The sequence below is a fragment of the Falco rusticolus genome, chromosome 4 (genome assembly GCF_015220075.1).
Source record: "Falco rusticolus isolate bFalRus1 chromosome 4, bFalRus1.pri, whole genome shotgun sequence".
NCBI classification, from domain to species: Eukaryota; Metazoa; Chordata; class Aves; order Falconiformes; family Falconidae; genus Falco; species Falco rusticolus.
In genome coordinates this window covers 49,027,242-49,047,732 of record NC_051190.1, presented here as the reverse complement: position 1 = coordinate 49,047,732, position 20,491 = coordinate 49,027,242, and the positions used below count along the sequence as shown (strand labels likewise).

Genomic DNA, 20,491 nt, shown 5'->3' with positions numbered 1-20,491 from the left:
CGGGAGCGTAAAGCTTAGAAAACCTGGCCTTGCTGTTTTCCTTTCTATATGGGAATCGGGCACTAATTAAACTGCCATTCAATGCCCTGAGGATGTAAGCTGGAGGCTTCTGTTTTAAATGCAAAGCATCTTACAGTGGGAGCGTTTTGTTTCTCTGAATGTGGCTGTGAGCATATTTGTTGCCCCCTTCTTGTCTCTGTGCCCAAAGAATCGTCCCAGGGATTGCAGTTGTAGTTTAGTTTTGCTGTGCACCCCTCTCAGTCACCCCTGGTGCAGCTTTTGAGGTCGGGGGGGGGGGGGGGGGGCAGCGGAAGGGGGTGTAGTGGAGGAAGTTGCACATCTCTGAAGTTTCCTTGAGAGAAACCTGCAGAGAGAAAAGCTGCTCCCCTTTCTCCTTGCCTTCTCTAGAGCCGGGCCAGTGTCAGTGGATGGTAAGAAACTTTATTTTGTGGGGTTTGTTTCTTTTACACTGCTTTTTTCCTGTTCCAAAAGAGCAAGTGTTTCTTAAAATGTCTGTGATGCACTCTTGAAATGCTCTTGTCTAGAGGAGTTTACAAATCTGTGAGCTCCTTTGATCCTGCAAACTTCCTTCTGAAGCTGTAGGATTATTTGACGCCGTAAAAAGGGCTGGTTTGCTTCTTTGGGGGATTGAGAATCCTGAGAGACATTAACCGGAAAATCACCTACTGCAACCCTGCACTTTTCAATATGCAACAGGTTCGGTTGGGGGTTTGAAATACAAATTATGCAGGAGGCCCCCACCCAGCTGTCCTGCGGGAAAGGTAATGGGAGTACGGAGCGCGGTGCAGCTGGGTTCATGGCATCTCTTTCAGACAGAGGATTTGCAGCTGTAGCGTGAAGTTGAGTTAATTTCCTGAGCAAGCAGTAACGGCTGGAGGAAGCGGCGGGTGCTGTAACGGGTGCCGGGGAAACCAGGCAAAAATTACTCTTCCTCAAGAACTGGAACTAAGCACGAGAGTGGCTTGGGAGGCATTTCTCCCATGAAAACCCAACATGTGGGGCTTTATTTTTAGGCGGAGGATGTGGAGGGAGAAACAGATGTTCTCGATGACTTATTTTTAAAACAAAAACATCGCTTGAGCTACAAGATTAGCTCAGAAAAGCCACCGCTTGCCCTGAAAGATGCTCAGATGGAAAACTTTCCGGCATCTCCATTCTCAAAGCGGGTGGAATAAAGGTGCGACAATGGCTCTCGCTCTTGGAAAGCCACGTCAGTGGAAACTCTGTGTTTGGTGATTAGGGGCGTCTCAGGCATTCGACCTCTCTCCTCTGCCCCGGCCCTGCTGTGGCTTTGCAGAGCAGCATCCCCAGAATAACTGAAGTTGCTCAGAAATACCAGGGTCCATCAGAAGAGGCACGGGGCGTGCGGCAGCGATGCGAGGAAGACAAATGGCTGCAGTGGAGGAGGGGGCTGGTGGTGGCAAGGGCAGGGGCAGGGCTGTGTGTGTGCGCTGGCAAAAAGAAAGGGTGTAAATTGATATTGGAAAATCCTCACGGAGGGATTTTGGTGAAGCACGTACACACAGGCATCCTGCCTTCGTGCTGGGACAGATGCAAGGCTTCAGTCATCGGTGTGGAGCAGCAGCTCCTCCGCCTCCCCATCTCTACAGAAAAACCTCTTATCTCTGGTTCCAGCTCGAGCACCTTGCTCGGAGGCTGGTGCAGATGTCTGCTGGTCTGTGTTTCCACTGGCTTTCAAGTGAAAACAGCTCCGTCCTGGCCCAGCGGCCACAGCTCTTGCTCCACTGGGTGGTTCTGCTTTGCCTGGAGTCCCAAAGCCGCCTTGGGCTGGAGCTGGGAGGCTGAGCTGACTCCAGCAAAGCAGCAAACCTTGCTGTGAAGGGGTCCGGCTATGAGCCTGTGCCCCTGCTCGTCCTTCTCCTTGGGGCTCCATCCTGCTGGGTGCTGAGTCCCCGAGCAGGGGAGGTTAGCTCTGCCCCTTGGTGGTGGTGTAGGGAGACCCGCTGGGGGAAGGGGAAGAGGGGGATGGTCCAGTGGCAGAGAAAACCAGCTGGGATTTTGCAAATAGAGTGGGGACCAGGGAGAGCCAGCGCAGTCCCTGCTGCTCTCGCTGCCCTTTTGTCTGTGTCTGCCTCCTTCTGCCGTCCAGGCTCTGCTCTCGCGAAGCTGATCGTCCCTCGCCTACAAAGGACAGTTAGATGCCACCCAAAGGACGGTTAAGTCCTCCTAAAGCTCCTGTCGAACCAGCAGCGCGGCCACGCAAAAGCTGATCTCGCTAAAGGAACCGAGGGGTCCCTCTTCCCTCTGGCCTGGCCACCGATTGCATTTCCCTGCCTCCTCACTCACCTCTAATCTGGGCTTGGGAGGACTCATCCTGCTCCCAGCCGGTGGCCCCAGCTGGTAGCTGTGGGGCTCAGCACAGGGGCCCCCTGACCCCACTCTTGCCATTCCCCCAAGCTGGGTGCCAGGGCCATGCTGCTGGGGCTCCTGCTGGCCCTGCTGGGCTGTGCTGCCGCGCTGGATCCTGCCCTGCAGGAGGCCTGGGAAGGGTGGAAGAGCCTCCATGCCAAGGAGTACCCGGAGGTAGGTCCTGCTCCCCCCAGCCCTCCCGGTGCATGACGGGGCTGGCTCCGGGGTGGGGGGTCTCACCGAGAGCCACCCACCCCGCCTCGTGTCCCCGAGCTCCCAGGGGACATTTCTGACCTGGCTGCTGCTCTGCCTCGTGGCAGGAGGCTGAGGCTGCGCGTAGGGAGGTCTGGGAGAAGAACCTGCAGCGCATCCAGCAGCACAACCAGGAGGAGTCACAGGGGCAGCACACCTTCCGCCTGGCCATGAACCACCTCGGGGACCTGGTACCTGCCGGCGTGCCCGGGGACCCCTCCCTGCACCGGGGGGCTGCACCCCCTCAGTGTGCCCAGGGCTTGATTCCGGGACTGGGGACCTCCTGATGCACCTGGGGCTTGATCCGGGGACCCCCAAGCTGCTCTGCTGAGAGCTGCAGGTGCCCCTTTGGCTGGGCTGCTTCCTGGGGGTCGATGGGTCAGTGGGCATCTGCGGTGCTGCCAGCCGGGCACTCGTGGCATCACACGAGTTTTCCCTTGGTGATCTGCAGACGGATGAGGAGTTTAACCAGCTCCTGAACGGCTTCACCCCAGCATGGCGGGAGCAGCCAGCACTGCTCTTCCAAGCGTCGGCAGTTCTGAAGACCCCAGCAGAAGTGGACTGGCGGGCGAAGGGCTACGTGACACCTGTAAAGAACCAGGTGGGCACAGGGTGGGGGTCTGGCCAGGGCTGTGTGATGAGTGCTGGGAGTCTGGGCAGCGGAAACAAGCAGCAGCATCCTCCCAGGCACCAAAAAAGCATCTGGGCAACCCAGAGAAGCAGTTCCCATCGTTTTGGCTGCTGCAGCTGAGGAGCTGGAGAGCAGCACCAGGGCGGGGGTCACAGCATCCCTCTCCGGTGGGTTTTGAGGCGATGCTGCAACCCTCCTGCTGTCCCCGTCTCACAGGGGCACTGCGGGTCATGCTGGGCATTCAGTGCTACGGGGGCCTTGGAGGGGCTTGTTTTCAACCGGACAGGGAAGCTGGCAGTGCTGAGCGAGCAGAACCTCATTGACTGCTCCCGAAAGCTGGGCAACAACGGCTGCCATGGTGGCTACATGACCCACGCCTTCCAGTACGTGCACGACAATGGTGGCTTGAACTCGGAGCACGTCTACCCCTACACAGCCACGGTAAGGGGCAGCAGGTGGCCCTGGGGACATGGCAGAGCAGTGCCAGCCAGTCCCAGCCCCAGCGTTGCTATCTCCCTCCTCTCAGGACACTTCCAGCTGCCGATACAACCCCCAGGACAGGGCAGCCAACTGCTCTACCATCTGGCTGGTGGCCCAGGGCAGTGAGGTGGCACTGGAGCAGGCGGTGGCAGCCGTGGGCCCTGTCTCTGTGGCAGTAGATGCCAGCAGCTTCCAATTCCACTTCTACAAGTCAGGTACCCTCTGGCTATTCGCAGCATGGATGGGGAAACTGAGGCAGGGCTGCCTTGCACTGAGGGGTGAGCTGCTGAGCCCTTGTTGAGCTCCAGAGTTTCCCCAGGGGCAAGGGGAGTAAGAAAAGGAAATAGGAGATCCCGGGGGAATGGGATCCATGACTGGCTTTCCCTGGAGAAGAAGCAATCAGGGCTGGCCCCTGGCTCACCCCAGCTCTGCTCTTCCCAGGCATCTTCAGCAGCATGTTTTGCAGCCAGCGAGTGAACCACGGGATGCTGGCCGTGGGTTATGGCATGAGCCAGGAGCACGGGCGCAACATCAGCTATTGGATCTTAAAGAACAGGTAGAGGCTGAGGGTGTCCCCCCAAACCCTGCCACCACCACGCACAGCCCATCCCCCCGCACCAGGGTTGGAGCTGCGTGGCAGGACCATCCCTGTCTCACAGGGTGCTCCAGCTCCCATCCTCGTCTCTCCCACTCCGTGCGTGGGAACACGGATGTGCTCATTCTCCATCTCTTCCTGCAGCTGGTCAGAGGTGTGGGGCGAGCAGGGCTACATCCGCCTGCTGAAGGGCACCGACAACCAGTGCGGCGTGGCCAACCAGGCCAGCTTCCCCATGCTGTGAGGGCATCCCTCCCTGCCGGGCATCTCTCCCTGCCCTGGCTGCAGACCCACGGCTTTTTCCTTCTGGACAGGGGCTTTTGTTTGCATGTGGTGAGATGCAATTAAAAGCAGCACGGCTAATCGCTCTGTGCCTGCAAATGCTGGCCGGGCAGGGTTTGGTGGCTGAGGCAAGGCTGATGCCACCAGGCCTTTTCCCAGCGAGAAAGGCAAAGCTCCCTCACGCGATGCCCGGTGGTCCCCTGCACCTTTCCCCCCAGCCATCGCCCTCCCCCCCTGCGGCCTTTTCCTTCCAGCTGAATCCCACCAGCCAGGGATGGATGTTCTGGCCACGGCTCTGCCCCTGTATGCCCAGCTTTGTAAAAAATAGGTCTTTACACCATTAAACCTGTGTGGCGAGGCTGAAAAGGAACTTTACCCCCCGTTGTGCTTTTTATTTCCCCCTCATCCTGAATAACCGGGGGGACTTAGTGCCAGCGCAGCCCAGCAGCTGGGAAGGCCCCTCAGAATGTCCCACAGGACATGGTGTGAGAGCACCACAGGGCAGAGCGCGGCCCCAGCGGCACTGGCTGGCGGGGGGCTGCTGTCTCCATGTCCCCTTGTCCCATATGCCGGCGGCTCCGTGTCCCAGCGAGCTCCCGTCCCCACGGCGGTCCCCAAAGGGTTAACCCGCCCGGGCTCCCTGCCCGCACCCAAGATGGCCGCCGGGGCGCCCGCTGAGCGGCCGCGGCCCGCGCTGACCCCTCCCGCCCGCCGTAGCCCGAGCTTCCTTTCCAAGATGGCGGCGCCCAGCGGGAGGAGCGGCCGGAGGGTGTGGGTCGCGCTGGTGCCCGCCGCCCTGCTGTGCCTGGCGGCCCGGGCGGCGGAGGGGCCCAGCACGGCCGACTTCGACGTGCGGCCCGGCGGGGAGGTCCACTCCTTCTCCCGGAGCCTGGTGAGGGGCCAGGAGGGAGCGGGTGAGGAGAGGGTACGCGCCTCTCCCTGGTTGGCTGCGGGGCATGTCGCTCCCGCCTCCCGCCACGGGGATTGGCTGACGGCGAGGGAAGGCGGGACGAGGAGGGGTGTCTGGGGCGATTGCCGGGGAGCCGTCGGTTTTTAGGGGCGGGGGGTACCCCAAGGGGGAGTCTCCAGAGGCAGGAGAAGGGGGTCATAAGGAGGGAGGGAGCCCAGCGGAGAAGGGGGTCCCTAAGGAGGGTGTCTGTAGCAGAAGGAGGTCCCCAAGGTGGGACAGGCTCTGTGGCGAGGAGGGCCCCAGGGAGGGAGGCTTGCCATGGAGAAGGGGATCCCCAAGGGGGGGTTCCAAAGGGAGGAGGTACCCCAAGAGGAGCGAGGGGTCGCCAGGGGGAAGGGCGTCTCAGGCGAAGAAGGTCCCCGTGGGAAGGAGGCTCGCCAAGGGGAAGGGGCGCAACGGAGAAGGAGGCTGTGGGACTCTGGGCCCCCCAGAACATGAGTCCTCACCCCAGCACCACGGGGTCCTGCTGACACCCCACGGGGGACAAGGGCTGCGCTCCACGCAGGTGTGGACATGGCTGTAACGCAGACCCCTCCTTGGTCACCCCTGTCTGAGCCTGCGGGGGGCTGCACCGTGCTGCAGCCCCGTTAATGGTCCTAGGTGTCACCAGATCTCCCGTCATCGCCGAGACGTGGCTGACGGTGAGCAAGGAGAAGGGCCCGCTCAAGCGAGGCTGCTCATCGTCTTCTCTTCTTGCAGGGGGACTACACCTGCACCTTCACGTACTCAGCTCAGGGAGGGACGAATGAGGTGAGTTGGGCAGACCTTCGAGCATCTCACTTAGGCTCACTCTCTGCGGCTGCATGGTGAGGAGCTGTTTCAGGACGATTCCGTTTGCTGATTCCAAGGGCCTGGAGCTGTGAGGAAGGGTGGCTGTACCATTCCCAGGGCTGTGGGTTTGCAAAAGTCACTTACTGGATTTGCTCCCTGATGGAAGCATCCTTTGAACAGCCAAGGAAGTGTTGCTGTGGTGCTGTGGTTCGTGAGGCCGTGACATCTGTAAGGCTTCACAGATCTCTGGGCTGGATGTCTCTGGAGAACGGGGAGTGACGTTTTCATACCTCAGTTGGTAGGAAGGGCCTCGTAGGAGTAACTCCTGTGTTCTTGAGGAGGCTTGAGAGGGTTTCGCAGATTGTGTTGCTCCTGGAGTAAGTGCTGTGCAGATACACAATTTCTGCTTTCTTCTCTGCGAGTCCTGAGAGAATCAGGTTCTTTCAGCATAAAGGGAAATGAGATTTTAACTCTTCTGTAGCTACACTAATGAAACTGTGAAGGGGAGAGGGCAACCAGGCCCTGACTTCTGTGCAACACAAAGTAAAACGGACCGGCAGCAAGTGCGGTGTAGTTACGTTGTGTTGTTTCAGAATGGTTGAAGCTTGTCGTGCTGCAGCTCCTGCGGAGGTGGCTGCCTCAGGCGGAGCGGGAAGCCCGAGGCTCTCACGTACCCACATTAACTGTTTGGCTCTTTCCCCCCTGCAGCAATGGCAGATGAACATTGGAGTCAGCGAAGACAACCTGCTCTTTTCCTGCTCCGTCTGGAGGTGCGTCCTCTAACCCCAAACTCTCTGAGGGAAGAGCAGCAGTAAGGCAGGTGGGATCAGGGCCGGGACCCTGCCAGTGGCCAGGGACCGGCTTCCTGGCTGCGTTTGTCTCTGCAGGGCAGCCTGGAGGGCTCTCCTCTCCTGACAGATGCTGTGGCTGGGTGGGCTCTTTTGCCAGGCAGCAGGTTGTAAGTGCTGCGTTCCCCCCTCTCCCCCCTCCTCACTAGATGGAGCTACAAGAGAGCCAGAGGTGGCTGGGGAGGGAGGGAGCCAGGAATCCTGAGCTCATCCACACCTCCACCTCTCTGCCGATGTCAAAGGCTCTGCTTTCTTCTTCCAGGCCCCAGGGGAAGTCTTATCTCTTCTTTACCCAGTTTAAAGCTGAAGTGAAAGGAGCCAAGATAGAGTATGCCATGGCTTATGTAAGTCTCAGCTGATCACTTGGAAGCAGGTGTGTGGGAGGCTGCTATAAAACATGAATTGGACACAGAAAACATTTATTAGACATCTGTGCAATAAAATGTACTCTATCGCATCCCTAATTAGAGAGTGGTGGCAGTCAGGGGGGTAGCTGCAGGTAGGCTCTCCTGCACCGTTTTATTTCTCCTCCCTCCCTGCCATCGGTTTGCTGCTGGCTTTGCCAGTGTCGGTGACTCCAAAAGACACCATCCTGCCAGGGTGCAGTCTTGGTTTGCCTCAACAAACTTGCCTGTGACAAAGTAAATAAAACCTCTGCTGGTGCTTTTGTCTGGTCCGTTCTTCCATTTCCCAGTCTTTGGTCACCCAAAGGATACAAGTTTGTGGTGTAATAGGAAATGGAAAAATAGCCAGAGATTTTTCCTTCAGATTTCCTTTGTGGGCTTAATTCTTCCAGTCCACGTTGGTAAAACATGAATTCATTCTTTTTCAAAATGTGCTGCTGTTTGTTTGTTTGCTTTAAATACAGTAGCTTCTTGGATTGCCTCAACTGCTTAAACCTTCTTCCTTCCCATTTCAGTCTCAAGCTGCAGTAGGTGGACAAAGTGACGTCCCCTTAAAACAGGAAGAATTTGAAATCACCGAGACAACAGGTCTGTGACTGAGAGAACTATGCGGCAAGGGGGCTGGTGGGAGAGGCAAGCCTGGCTGTCCACCAGGAGATGAGTATTTAAGCTTAATGCAGAGAGGTGACAATATCTAGGAGGAGCATGCATGTTATGGGGTCAGGGCTGCGGTGCTCTTGAGCCATCGCTGGCAGCAGGATTCTGCAGGTCCCATTCCAGTGTAAACGTTAAATTAGCGTGGGGGAAGAAGGGGTTTATCACAACGTGCTTGTCGTGTGCGTAAGAAGGAAGTGCAATGCCCGACTTGCTGGCTTTATTGTCCTGGAAAGGAACCAGCAGGGCTGTTTTGTTCATGCCTTACCATCTGTTTATCCTGTGCTTGTTTTCTCTCTTTCCAGTGTCTCACAGGGAAGGCAAGTTCCGTTTCGAACTGTCCAAACTCATGATTGTAGCAAAAACACCCCGTGACGAGCTGTGACCCCGGGGCCAGTGTTGGGCAGGGTGTTTTGGCCGGAAGAGCATGGCAGATAAAGAGGATTACTTGTTAACTGCGGGTTTTTTTGGTTGGCCAAACCTTTTATGTTTTCCATACTGAAATGTGCTAGGGTCCAACACAAGTGGGGCTTGGAGGTGTTAAGACAGATGCATTCTGTCTTGTGTCAGAGTAACAATGCGCTTTGCAGCTGGAAACCTCCTCTGAGGCTCCTGATCTGCAGCCAGCCATTCTGTCGCCCGCTTTCTGCTTGGCTGATCTGCTGAAAATGGTAAAGCTCCCCTCAAATGGGGCTCCTTATCTTCCTTGCTAGGAAGAGCAATGCAGAAAGATAAGTGGCTGGATTTAAACGCGGTTTGCTAAGGGAAGGTTGTTAACTCTCTAGTCTCTGGAGGGGAGAGAGGATTTCTCTCTCTGCAGGCATGACAGGAGGAAATAATTAAATGGGGTGGGAGGGAGAAGGGAGGGATAGAGTTGGCCAAAGCTGTCCGACTCCTTGTTAAGTGCGGCTGCTGAAGACTATCGTTGGCTTGGCTGGGGAGGATGTTCTGGACCTGCCCTCGTGCAGGGCGCAGGTTGGGGTACCTTGACAGGGGGAAAGCAGAGCTGCTTATTCTGACACAACCCAGGAATCAAACCAAGCAACACTTTCATGTCTCAGTACCACTGCAGGACTATTTTCTACGTACAGAAGTGATTTTTTTCTTATATAGAGTAATAACAGTGGGGGAATGTGGAATTCCTTTCCTGTGTAAATAACAGTGCAAATAAAGAAATAAAGCATCGTGCTCTGGCCTGAGTTTGCTCTGGTCTGTGACTCCTGCCTGCTCCAACTGGATGCCCCACAAGTGTCTCAACCTTCGGTGTTCCCAGGAGGAACCGAGATGTCACACGGACTTTGGAGTCTGCAGAGGGTTTGCAGGGGTTCTGCCCACCTGAGAGGAGTCCCAGCACATGAGAACAAGGCTTCAGCTGTGAGTTTGTGTAACCCAGCACTGTCATGATGAGTGCTTTTGATGCCTGGTGATGGTTGTGGTTGTTGGTAGCTGCTTTGCCCGTTTTGCGGGGAGTTCCCTGGTTTTTTGGCAGTCTGGGGGTGCTTTGCACTGGGGGTTTTACAAAGCTCTCTTTTCCAGGCTGTTCCTAAATGCTTCCTTCTCTGCTGTGCAGCTTCTGGATCTGCAGATAACCTGCAGGGCCCAGGAGTGCCCCCAGTGTGCTCCGAGCTGCATTTAGGGCATTGATGTTGCACATCTCTGACATTTCTCCCTGTTTAACCAGTTGCTTGGAGGGAACCAAACTAGGGGGGAGTTGGAGGGACTTACTCCCCAGACCTGCACGGCCAGGGCTGGGGTGGGAAACCCAGGCTCTAAGATGGCTCTTCTGGCAGAGTGTCCTCTCCAGGGCTTCCCTGGGACAAAAAGGCAAGAGTTTGGGCACGAGATGAGTGTTTGCTGTTGGGTGTGGGGGAGAAGTTTCAGATTAGACACCTGCAAATGCGAAGGAAAGCTGGTGCCAGGCATTTGGCAGGTTAAGTGTGGTCCTGGGGTGTATGAAACCCTGGGGACAAAGGGAACAGCCGTGAGTCGGGGCTCATCTGAGCAGAGCTGTTTCATGCAATTAAGGAGCATCTTGCAGCTGACACCGACGTGCACCTCGAGAACAGAACAGCGAAGCGTTTCTGGCTGTCAGCGCAGCAGCCGTCGCCACCACATCCATCAGCCCCGTTCCGCTTTGCCTGCTCACCGCAGCTGCTTCTAACTCCACCGAGCTGCTTCCAGCTCCGGCTCCTCTTCAGCACATACCTCACAGCTGCCACGAGCCCGGGGGGGCTGTTCTCCAATGCCACCGCCAAAGGCCGGCTTCACCCCATCCTCCCCAGGGACCAGCACCTCGGTGTGTCTTGGCCGTGTTCTCCTCCGTGCGCACCTGTAAATGTGCTTTACCCCCTACCCTGAGCTGCGTCGCACAATTAAATTAGCTGCAATAGCTGCAGCCAGACCTATGAAATGCAGAGATAGGGGCTTTATTGCTTTTATTTAATCTTTAAGGCTGAAAGTTATCAGTGCCTCAAGCCAGCAGTGGAATGGGAGCAGCGAACGGGAGCCACGGAGCCGCTCTCTGCCCATGAGCGTTGGCAGCCTCCCATGCCTGGAGACATCCCATGGAACGGGAGGCACAAGAAGGTCGTGGAGATAAGGCTGGCTGAGATTGTGTGGTGTCTTGTATGCTAAAAGGGCAATTTTCAGCTTTCAAAGCTGAGATCGGTGTGCTGGAAGCGGGCCACAGCTGGTGTGCCCATGCTCTGCGAGCACAGCGCTTGTACAACCCATCCGCGTTGGATCCTGCAGAGGTGCCCGTTGCTGTCTGCTGTCAGGGTCACGCTTTTTTAGCTCCCACTGTGCAGCGAGGGGACAGGGGGATGCAGAGGGGCATGTGTGGGGCTCTGCACAGGAGCAGGGTTTGCTCCCCACTGGGATCCCAGACCTTTGCCATTGGTCTGTGCTGGGTTCTGCACCGTGTTTGCACCACCGGTTCAGTGCTGGCTGTGCAAAGCCGGGGCAGCCCAGCCAGCAGCAACCGCGGGTTGGAGAGAGACGTCACGCTTTAAAAGACAAACCCAGCCGCCCCCAGTGCTCATTTTGTCATTGTCAACCACCCCTCTAACAACCGCACGGAGCACCCAGGCCAGACAGGTGAGTTTATTTAAATAACTCATCAGGGCTACAGAGTTTGCTAAAAAATAACAACCATATCTCAGTCAAGGACACGTAAAATGTATGAAATCCTAGGGAGAACTTCAGGCAACCACCAAGGAAGGCGTCGGAGCCGTGACGGCGGTGCCATCGTGGGAGGCTGCTGGGGGAGTTGGGTCTGGGATGAAGGGCTGTACTGGGATGCAGGGAAGGAGCAGATCCCTCCAGCTGCCTCCCTGCCCTGAGGGACAGCTGTGTCCCTGTGTCCACCTGGGCAAGGTGGGATTCTTCTGGTCTCAAGGACTTGTCTTTTAGGAGGCCAAAGCTCATGCTCGCCTGCCAGGTGCAGAAGCTCCTTCCCACCCTGGGCAGCACAAGGTCTGGACCATGATTTGCTCCCAGTGTGCCATGGAGCTGCTGAAAGCAAACCATGGGGCTCCAGAACCCTCCGGTTACAGGGTCTCACAACCATTCAGCCAAGCAACCGCCCCCCAGCTCAGAGATACCTTGGAGGTGTTACACTCCGCGCATCTTTGGTTTGGTTTTCCCCCAGGAGGGTTACGATAAAAGTTCAAGATGAGGAGTCCAGTTCCTCAGACTCTGAGCTAAGAGCACTTGGTGGGCAAAGGGAATCAGACTGTACAGCAGGAGCCCAAAGCTCAGGGTCCCCTGGGAAGGACTCAGCCCAGCACCGCGAGGGGTTTGCAGACCCTGGGCAAGGGTTGGACAAAGATAAGAGGTTCAGTCTTTTGTCAAAAGGAGGAGAAAATGAGTTAGTGCTACCAAGGAGAAGAGGACGTCAAGCCTGGTGATGGTCAAGAGGTGTACGTCCTGTCTTCAGCCCCACAGGAGGCAGAGTCCGGCAGCGCTGCCAATGGAGCATCTTGGCCAACTCATATGTTCTCCTCCTCCAGCATCTTGTTAACCCCTTCGCAGATCCTCTTCAGGTGGGTGCGGTAGGGCTCGGACGGCCCGTAGAGAGCCGAGAGAAACTCATAGTCCGCAAAGTGATTGAAGACGTGGTTGATGCGGGAGTGAGATTTGGCCGTCAGGTGGCCGTTGACAGCCTGGTGCAGCAGGTCCCGGCACTCTGTCAGGACACCCGACATGACCCTGCGGTCGAAGGTGAAGTCTATCTGGTGGAAGCTGACGGCTGTCATGGCCAAGGTATGTACCTTCTTGCGAAAACGCTCCATCACCAGCAGCTCCTCGGGGCTGAACTGCCCATTGCGGTAGAGCACGCCCAACTTCATGACAATCTTGATGAGGTTTTTTATGATCTTCTGAGCCTCTTTGCGGTTGTGGGTGTACTCCTTGGTGGCCCGGTAGAGCTCATCCAAGATCTCGCTGCTAGTGTCATCAATGAAGACGTTGGCTATGGTCTTGGTGGCCATCTTGCTCAAGAGCTTCTTCTGGGCCTGCAGGGCCAGGTTCTTGGTGCTGAAGGTGTCCATCTCTGCAGGGGGAAAAGGCGCACACACACAGTTCAGCCCCTGCCCTGGATCAGTCTCCATCTCCTTTCCTTCCCATGCAGTCTTTTGGGAGGAGGAGGAACAACATCTCTGGCCAACAGCAAGACCAAGAGGAGCTCCTGGGTGCCAGGGCAGGTGAGAGCTGAGCTCACACCCCAGGTTTTGCTGGTGGGATGAGTTACGGAGTGTTCCCCCCTTCCTTCCCCCAAACTCTGGGGAGAAGCAATGGGCAGCATCGGGGTGAGTGAGGTGTCCCTACCTGAGCATCACCCACGCCCCTCCATCCCCATCTCCCTCCTGCGACCGACACCGCCCTCCTCCCGGTGCAGGAAGGACTCTTGCTCCACCATTTCAATACTTTTTTTCTTCCCTAAAACCTGACTCATTTCCTGCAGGGTGAGCTCAGGACAACCCAGGTGACAGCTGAGTCACCCACCGCAGCCAGCAGGGCCACGTGCTGGCTGCGGTGCTCGCCGAGGCTGGGGCAGCCCGGCCAGTTTGCAGCACCCCACCAACGTGTGCCGAAGCCCTTTTCCCGGGCGCTGCCCACCCTGGTACACCCGCACTGGCAGAGCTTGGACTTGTCCTGCTGCATCTTGGCTTCCTCCAAAGCCGATACAAGCATCACACAGAGCTGAATAATTCTGCAAGCCAGAAACCTCACCCCTCGCTCACCTACATCCCAGCTCCCCGCATCCCAGTGGGACCAAATCAATCACCTTGGGCAGATTACAGCTTTAAAAACTGCTGTGAATGAGTAAAACGCCACCAACCCTGGAGATGCATCTTGCCCCGGGAAATCACGGAGCTACAAATCATGGGGAGGTGAGAACAGCATGATAACAACCGGCTCCCGTGCCAGGATGGATGGGGAGAGATGGGGGCTGCTTATGCAAGAGCCTGCATGTGGCACGGTCAGCCTGGTAAAGCGAGAGCAGGGAAGGGATGGGATCACGCTATAAATACCTCACCAGGGAGGGGAGAAGAGCTATTTAGGCTAAAGGATGCTGATGGTGTGAGGATGGATGGGGATAAATTAGCTGTAGCTATGGAGAGTCTCTCGTGTGCAGCCCCGCTGGCTATTCTAGCACACAACCATGTCTGTGCTCATCACGGGTCACCCTGCGGACCCCCTGGCCAAGTGGTCACCGCAGCCTGGACCCCTTCCTGGGATCCTCTATCCTGCTTCTGCCACCACAGAGCATACACCAGGCTCTCAGGAGCAAACCCCGGCTTCCCGTGGGGCTCCCGCTGTGGCCAAGGCTCCGTCTCACTGCAGCTCGTGCAAGAGCAATGGTGCAAGGGCAATGGTGCAAGCGTGACAGTGCAACCTTCCCAGGCATCTTCCACCCGCCGGCTCCCCGAGCCCGAGGGCGGCTGAGGCTCTGCGAGGGCGTGAATTAAGCGAGCAGTAACAGAGCCGCCGTCACTGGTGCCATGCGAGTTGCTGCATGCAGGGTTATTTACAGCCCTCAGGAAAAACACAGAGGTTTGTAAGTATTTCCTTCGATGTGAAAACATTGATTTTTGCCAGCGTGAGCTTCGAGCTGAAGCTCCCGCGCTTAATAAGACAGAAATGACAAAGCAGAGGCTGCTCGCACAGAGCCACCGGCAGCTCCCAGGCGGGTCAGGCTCATTTAACGCCAACAGCCCCACGATGCTGCCGGAGCCAAGCCTGGAGGGACGGGCAGGATGGGCAGAGGCAGCCGGCTCCATCTTCTCTCCCTTGGCTGTGAGAGGGACTCGCTCTGCCCATGGCGGGCAGCCCCTTTCAGAAGGAGAGGGGCTTTGCTGCGGTGCCGGCACCCTGGAAGACCCCTCCCTCGCGTCCCACGGCAGCGGTGGGGTGCCCTGGGCTCCCCGCCGGGAGCGGTGCCTGGATAAATAGGAATTCCCACACCTGAGCTCTCTGTTGGGTGACCGCAGCCATAAAGCGAGTGCAAACTCCACCTACGGAGCCCATAAAAAATAGGAAGCGCCGGCTCTTGCGAGCTGCCCCGCACACCCACGGCTCCCAATTAGCAACTGTAATAACAGATGAACCCTCTGCTCCCGGCACTGAGTAACACCTGGCTGCCCTGCAGCCCTCTCCTGCCAGGGACCTGGGAGATGAGCATCGCTCGTGGGGGGAAACTGAGGCACAAAGTGGCACAGGGGGGTCTTTCCTGGACCCCTAAAGCACGACCTGCTCCTTCTGCAGCGCCCATGAGCCACGTTGCAGTTCGCTTGCTGCAAACCCCCAGGAGACCCAAGCTCACCTCCCAGCACGTTTGCTCCCGCTCAGCACCAGGCCGGTTAACCCAGCACGCTCCGCACCACGCTCTGTCCCACCAGGACTTGCTGACTCAGCACCGACCGGGAGATTTCACTGGAATAAGCCATTTTCCTGCCGGGAAGGGCCCCGCAACCCCATTGTTCACTGGGGAGGTGCTATCTGCGCACGGAAGACACAAGCCTTGCCTCGACGAGCAAACTCGAGACTGAAATAAACCGCTCCGTTTCCTTCCTGTCGCTGAAGTTTCCAGCCCTGCTCAGGGCCTGGTTTTTCCCCCCACCCCCTTCTTTTTAATGAAAACACCCTCAAAACTCAGCTTCTTCTACCGAAACAGAGCAGCCGGGCGTTGCTTTCACCAAGTCCCTTCCTGCAGCGGAAGAGCGCAGCAGGGCTGTGGTCCCAGCGGTGGCACTGGGGACAGTCACAGCCGTTCTTTGGGGGGTTTCCACCCATTTTTCAGGTTTCAGGTGAGCGGGTTGGAGCTCTGAGCAGCGCTGTGAGGGCTCAGCCAAAGGCTGGGACATGTGCATGCCCTGCATGAGGTGGGATGCGGTGACATAGCCGAAGTCCCTGCCACGGGCTCCCCTGGGGACAGATGTGCCACAGCCAGGGCACAGTGACATCCCAGCCACAAGGCAGGGGAGCCGAGGGCCAAATCCAGCTCTGGCAGGGGACAGGCAGCCCGGCCAGCACCTCTGCTGGCAGGTTTGGCATTGCTCCCTGCCAGGCCAGCACCCACGAGCACCTTATCCAAGACCTGGCTGCAACCTCAGCCCCCATCCCACGGGGACCCCCCCATCAACCATCTCCTGCACCGTTGCGGGCGCAACTGAGAGCCGAGTCTGGCCCTCTCGTTAAAAAAGCATCAATTAAAGCTCCTGTCTGCAGGGGGGAACACGAGACCCTGTCACCCTGCCAGCACCTGGGGCCGGTGGCACTGCCACATGCCGTGGCAGAGCTGCCAGCTGGCAGCTCCTTTCTGGCGGAGGGGCCGCATCCAGCAGCGGTGCTGGCCCAGGGTTATTTCTACCTGCCCCAAAGATCCCTCACCCCCGACTGCCCCAGCGACCCGGTACCCACCAGCGGCTCCATGTGCTCTCATGCCCCCCAGCTCCCTGGGCTGAATATTTCATGCAAGAAAGCAAAAGCACTTAAATAATTTATGGGGCAGCACAGAGCAAGCCCGTGGCGCAAGGGGAGGGCTCCGCCAAGCTCCAGCTGAGTGCAGAGCCACCTCCATCTCCTTTCTCCTCCTCCTTGCCAGGGCCGTATGAATTTGTAGCTGTCTTGCTACAAGTTTGCTCCCACGCAGAAGCATCGTTTCCCCAGCCGGGGTGAACCTTTTAACGTGGCGATCTCCCCAGTCTTCCCTTCATCCTGTGTCCCGTTTCCCCCCCCCCACACTCTGGGAAACACCCCTGCTCTTCATCCCAGCACCCCCAGTGCCCCCCAACCCTCAGCCAGACGCTGGGGGGTGGATGGGATCCCGCTGCTCTGCCCTCCATCCCGCGGCATCGCTTCCCACCAGCTCCCCGTGCCTTGAACTCTTATTAATTAATTAAACCCTGCTGCTGTGCTGGATTACAGGAGACGGGTCGGAGTGGTGGCAGGGCAAGGGGCTGTAACTAGAGAGCCCGACTACCGTCACCGGTCACCAGCCCGTGTCCCCCACCAGCTGTGACCCCTGCAGCTTCCAGACCCCATTTTACCAGCGCTGAGGTGCTAGAGGAGGAGGACAGACGCCTGCCACCTTGTGCAACCCTCGCACGTTGCCATGGGTGCAAACAGCACCCAGAGCCGCCGGGGCTGGCGCGTGTGTGCCAAGCGGGGTGAGGCCAGGGAGGAAGCCACTGAATAAACACCTCGCCTGAGGAAAAACTAATTTCTTGGCAAAAACCCGCGGCCACCATGGCTCCTCGAGGCTGCGAGGCTGGAGCAAGGAGCGGGGATGCTGTGGGGAGCGCTGGCATCGCCGCAGCCAGGCACTGCTGAGTGGTTGCATCTTGCTCCGCTCACACCCAGTGTTTGGGCCAGCGGTGCTGCCAAGTGCTCAGCCATGTCCCCATCATTGTCCCCACCATCTCTGGGATCTGCACTCTCCTATCCCATAATCTCCTTCCTGTAGGTGCCTGTGCCAGACACCTGCAGGAAGGAGCAGAAGCTTTTTGGTTTCTCCTTTGCACCAAATCCAGTGTGCACCAATGCCTGGGAGCGCCGATCCACCCCAGCAACTCCAACGTGCCTGTGCAAGGAGCCGGGCAGCCCATCCGAGGGGGCTCCGGCGATGCCAGCCCCGGGCGTGGGTGGTAAATCCCGCCGGCGCTTCCCGTCTGACGGTACCACATGGGAACAGGATCCTGGCACACGGAGGGGTGCTGACCTCCCCCCGGTGCAACCCTAGGGTGCTGCCTGGTGCTGATTTGAGACGGGGGAGCTGAGCCGGTGCTGTATCAAGGGATCCCCTGGGATTACCCTGCCCGGCGGGGAGGCAGCTGCTGCAGGGAGAGAGGAGGAGGAAGGGGGGGTTATTTTATGGAGAGGAGGAGGAGAAGGAGGAAGCGGGGGGTATTTTGGAGCATCTGTCTCGCCTTCCATTTCCTCCTTTTCTTTATCGAGCTGCTCTCTCCGGCAGCAACTTCCTTTCTCCTTCGCTCGGAGCAGAAGAGGCTCAGGAGACTCATGGGGAAGTGGAAAACGGGGGGCGGGGGGGTGGGGTGGAACAGGCCAAACTGCCATCCGTCTGCGGAGGGGGCCTCGGTGCATCACATGCTTCCTGCCCCGGGACCAGCGAGGACAAAGCTGCTCCAGGAGGGAAGAAAAGCTCTACGGGACAATTTGGATCCAATGCTGGGCTTGGGGTTGGCCAAAAATATTTATGGTCCAAACCCTTCCCCGTTTCAGAGCTGATAAAGCCTTGGGTGGTGGGAGGTGGGAAGTTTTACACCCAACTCTGTTCCTCCAGGCGGGACCTGGCCTTGCCAAAGGGGTTCATCTCTCCGGGAATGGAGGAATTTCATCCTCCCGAGCGCAGGGGCCAGGCAGTGGCGGGTGCAGAGGAAGGATGGGGCACGCGGAGCCCAGTGCTGCCATGGGGCATCGCCGCTGCCCGCACGTGGGCTCCACAACGACCCCATGGCAGGGGGGCTCCGGCACCTTCTCTGGGCTCCCGTTAGCTGTCGCCCACCGAGCTCCCGTTACCCGGCACCCACCGGAGCTGACGGTGGTTCAAGCCCCCCCCAGATTTCTCACCAGTTTCACGGCTGATCGCCCCTTCCCCGTGTTTTACCCACCCGGGGAAACTGAGGCACGGCCAGGGGCTCCCGGGAACAGCCCCGGGCTCTGCCCATCCAGCAGCTCCGGCCCCTCGGTTCGCTCCCCCGGGGCTCCCTGGGGGCCGCGCTTCCCCGCAGGATGGGGGGGGGCGGCGGTGCCCGGTGACACCGGGGGTGGAGGGGGCCCGGCCGGTGCCCCGAGGGGGTACGCCCGCCTCCCGGGACGAGAGGCTTCGCCTCGCTGCCGGTCCCGGAGCGGGAAGCATGAACGGGGCCGGGACCGAGAGTCCCCGCCCCCAGGGGCCGGGGGACCGGGGAGAACCGGGAGGACCCCGGGGGGGCCCGATCCGGGCAGCGCTGCACCGGCAGAGCCCGGACGGCCCTTACCTGCTGCCTGCCTCCGGGGAGCGCGGCGCCGGGACCGGGGCTGCTCCGGTGCCCGCGGCGGGACGGGGCAGAACGGGGGCGGGACGGGGCAGGGTTCGCCTCTCCCTGTCCGGGCACGGCGGTGCCCCCGCAGCCGGTGCCCGGTGGCCGGTGCCCGGCGGGTCCGGGCCTCCCGCCCGCGGCTGCTGCGAAGTCCCGAGCGGGGCCGGGCGCGGCAGCGGCGGGGGCGGGGCCAACGGGCGGCGCCAGCCAATGGCAGCGCGGGGCTTGCTACGAAGCAGCCAATGGCAGCGCGCGGCAGGGGGTCCCCCGAGGGCGGGGGCGGGACGGCGGTGCCGCCGGGGGGTCCCGGCTGCGTGGGCCGGTGCCGTGAGCGCGGCGTGGGGCAGGGGCGGCCGTGCCGTGACGGGGTCTCCCTCGGGCCTGGGCGGGCCCGGGGGGGTGACGGGGACCCGGGGGGTGAGTGGTCACGCAGGGTGAGAGGGTCACGCGAGGGTCACGCGTGGAAACGGCGTGGGATGCTGGCCGGGCGCCGGGGCGCTTTTGAGCACGAGCTGCGGAGGGCTCCGGTAGACCGGGCTGAGCGTGGACACCACCGGGGTGTAGAGGCGGGGGAAGTGTTCTTGCAAAGTCCTCCCTTGCCCACGCGTGGGGGATGCGCCACGGGGATGTGGCACCTGTGGGAAGAGGGACACGGCGTGGGGGTCCAGTGCCGGTGTCCCTCTCCACCCCGCTCCCACCCTTCGCCGGCAGCAGCATGGGGCCTGGCATGGCACTCGGGCCTGGGGTGCAGGCAGCTGCTGTGAGGGTGTCCCCAAACCCCCAACCCCCGCCCCCCCCCCCGACCCCATCCCACCCACCACCGCCAGCACAGACCGGGGACCATCCTCTCCGCCGCTTGGCCGGGGCAGCATGGGTGGGGGGTGTTGGCAGCCCCCACCGTGGGTGCAGGGCTGGTTCCCCACCAGGAGGTTATGGGGACCCCCCCAGCTGGGCAGCCCGGCCCCTCTGAGCCCTCTGGAGCAGTTCTTAGGCTGGGGTCCAGCAGCTGTTTGGGGGGGGTGGGGTGGCCATCAGCTTGTCCCTGTTCTGGGGACCCCCCAAGCCCCAGAGTCTCCCCAGCCCATGCTGGCGTAGGCACTGGGGTTGTCAGAGCATCCTCATCCTTCTCCTGCCACGGTGGGAAGGAGCCCCTGAGCAGGATCCTCATTCCGAAAGGTGGCATTAAACACATTAAAGGGGGATTTAGAGCGGATTAAAAGCTGGATTAACCGGAGCCTTGACTTGAATCTTGGTCTCATGCAGCAGCTGGGAAGTGAACCGCAGCCCCCTCCAGCCCTGCCATCCCCCCACCCCACAGGGGTGCCCGACACCCCACTGCTGCTGCCCCTGAGGATTTGCCCCCAGCCCCACGTTGTTCCGAGCAGCCGGAGCAGCTGTTGCCGCCTCCCGAACAGTTGCAGCATCAACCTGCCCGGCATAAATCACCCTCCCGGGCTCATCTGTTCCCGGTGGCCACTTGCAGTGATGGGAAACAAGCCATTAGCTGGCAACAGCACGGCATGGGCCAGCGGGCTAAGGGGACAGTGACAGATTGAAGGGAAAGGGATGAATGTAGCTGGGGAAGCCCTGGCAGAACATGGTGGCTTCCCATGGGCAAGGGCAGCTTCTGCCCAGCAACGTGTCCCCATCACTGCCTGGCACCATGTCC

At 59.3% G+C, this 20,491-nt stretch overlaps 3 protein-coding genes across 6 annotated transcripts; 2 read left to right on the top strand and 1 right to left on the bottom strand.

Annotated features, from left to right (window-relative positions):
- Nucleotides 1-333: 333 nt before the first annotated feature.
- Nucleotides 334-5,006, top strand: LOC119147584 (procathepsin L-like). 3 transcript variants are annotated; one of them, XM_037386806.1, is made up of 8 exons: nucleotides 334-431; nucleotides 2,440-2,565; nucleotides 2,712-2,834; nucleotides 3,095-3,244; nucleotides 3,491-3,715; nucleotides 3,801-3,969; nucleotides 4,196-4,310; nucleotides 4,494-5,006. In XM_037386806.1, the coding sequence occupies exons 1-8, from the start codon at nucleotides 429-431 to the stop codon at nucleotides 4,591-4,593; spliced, it is 1,011 nt and encodes a 336-aa protein (XP_037242703.1). In that variant the 5' UTR covers nucleotides 334-428; the 3' UTR covers nucleotides 4,594-5,006. The 3 variants fall into 3 exon arrangements, with proteins under 3 accessions (XP_037242703.1, XP_037242704.1, XP_037242705.1); XM_037386807.1 differs by having other exon boundaries at nucleotides 348-431; nucleotides 2,132-2,565; nucleotides 4,494-4,607; XM_037386808.1 differs by lacking the exon at nucleotides 334-431 and adding an exon at nucleotides 913-1,198 and having other exon boundaries at nucleotides 2,132-2,565; nucleotides 4,494-4,607.
- A 265-nt stretch (nucleotides 5,007-5,271) lies between these two features.
- MYDGF (myeloid derived growth factor) lies at nucleotides 5,272-9,477 on the top strand. The gene is made up of 6 exons (XM_037386450.1): nucleotides 5,272-5,523; nucleotides 6,301-6,351; nucleotides 7,081-7,142; nucleotides 7,483-7,564; nucleotides 8,140-8,212; nucleotides 8,584-9,477. Exons 1-6 carry the CDS (start codon nucleotides 5,287-5,289, stop codon nucleotides 8,661-8,663), a joined length of 585 nt encoding a protein of 194 aa, XP_037242347.1. The 5' UTR covers nucleotides 5,272-5,286; the 3' UTR covers nucleotides 8,664-9,477.
- A 1,884-nt stretch (nucleotides 9,478-11,361) lies between these two features.
- TNFAIP8L1 (TNF alpha induced protein 8 like 1) lies at nucleotides 11,362-18,976 on the bottom strand. 2 transcript variants are annotated; one of them, XM_037386414.1, is made up of 2 exons: nucleotides 18,781-18,976; nucleotides 11,362-12,830 (listed from the first exon to the last, which is right to left on the bottom strand). In XM_037386414.1, exon 2 carries the CDS (start codon nucleotides 12,826-12,828, stop codon nucleotides 12,268-12,270), a length of 561 nt encoding a protein of 186 aa, XP_037242311.1. In that variant the 5' UTR covers nucleotides 12,829-12,830; nucleotides 18,781-18,976; the 3' UTR covers nucleotides 11,362-12,267. The 2 variants fall into 2 exon arrangements, with proteins under 2 accessions (XP_037242311.1, XP_037242313.1); XM_037386416.1 differs by lacking the exon at nucleotides 18,781-18,976 and adding an exon at nucleotides 15,105-15,412.
- Between the last annotated feature and the right edge of the window lie 1,515 nt (nucleotides 18,977-20,491).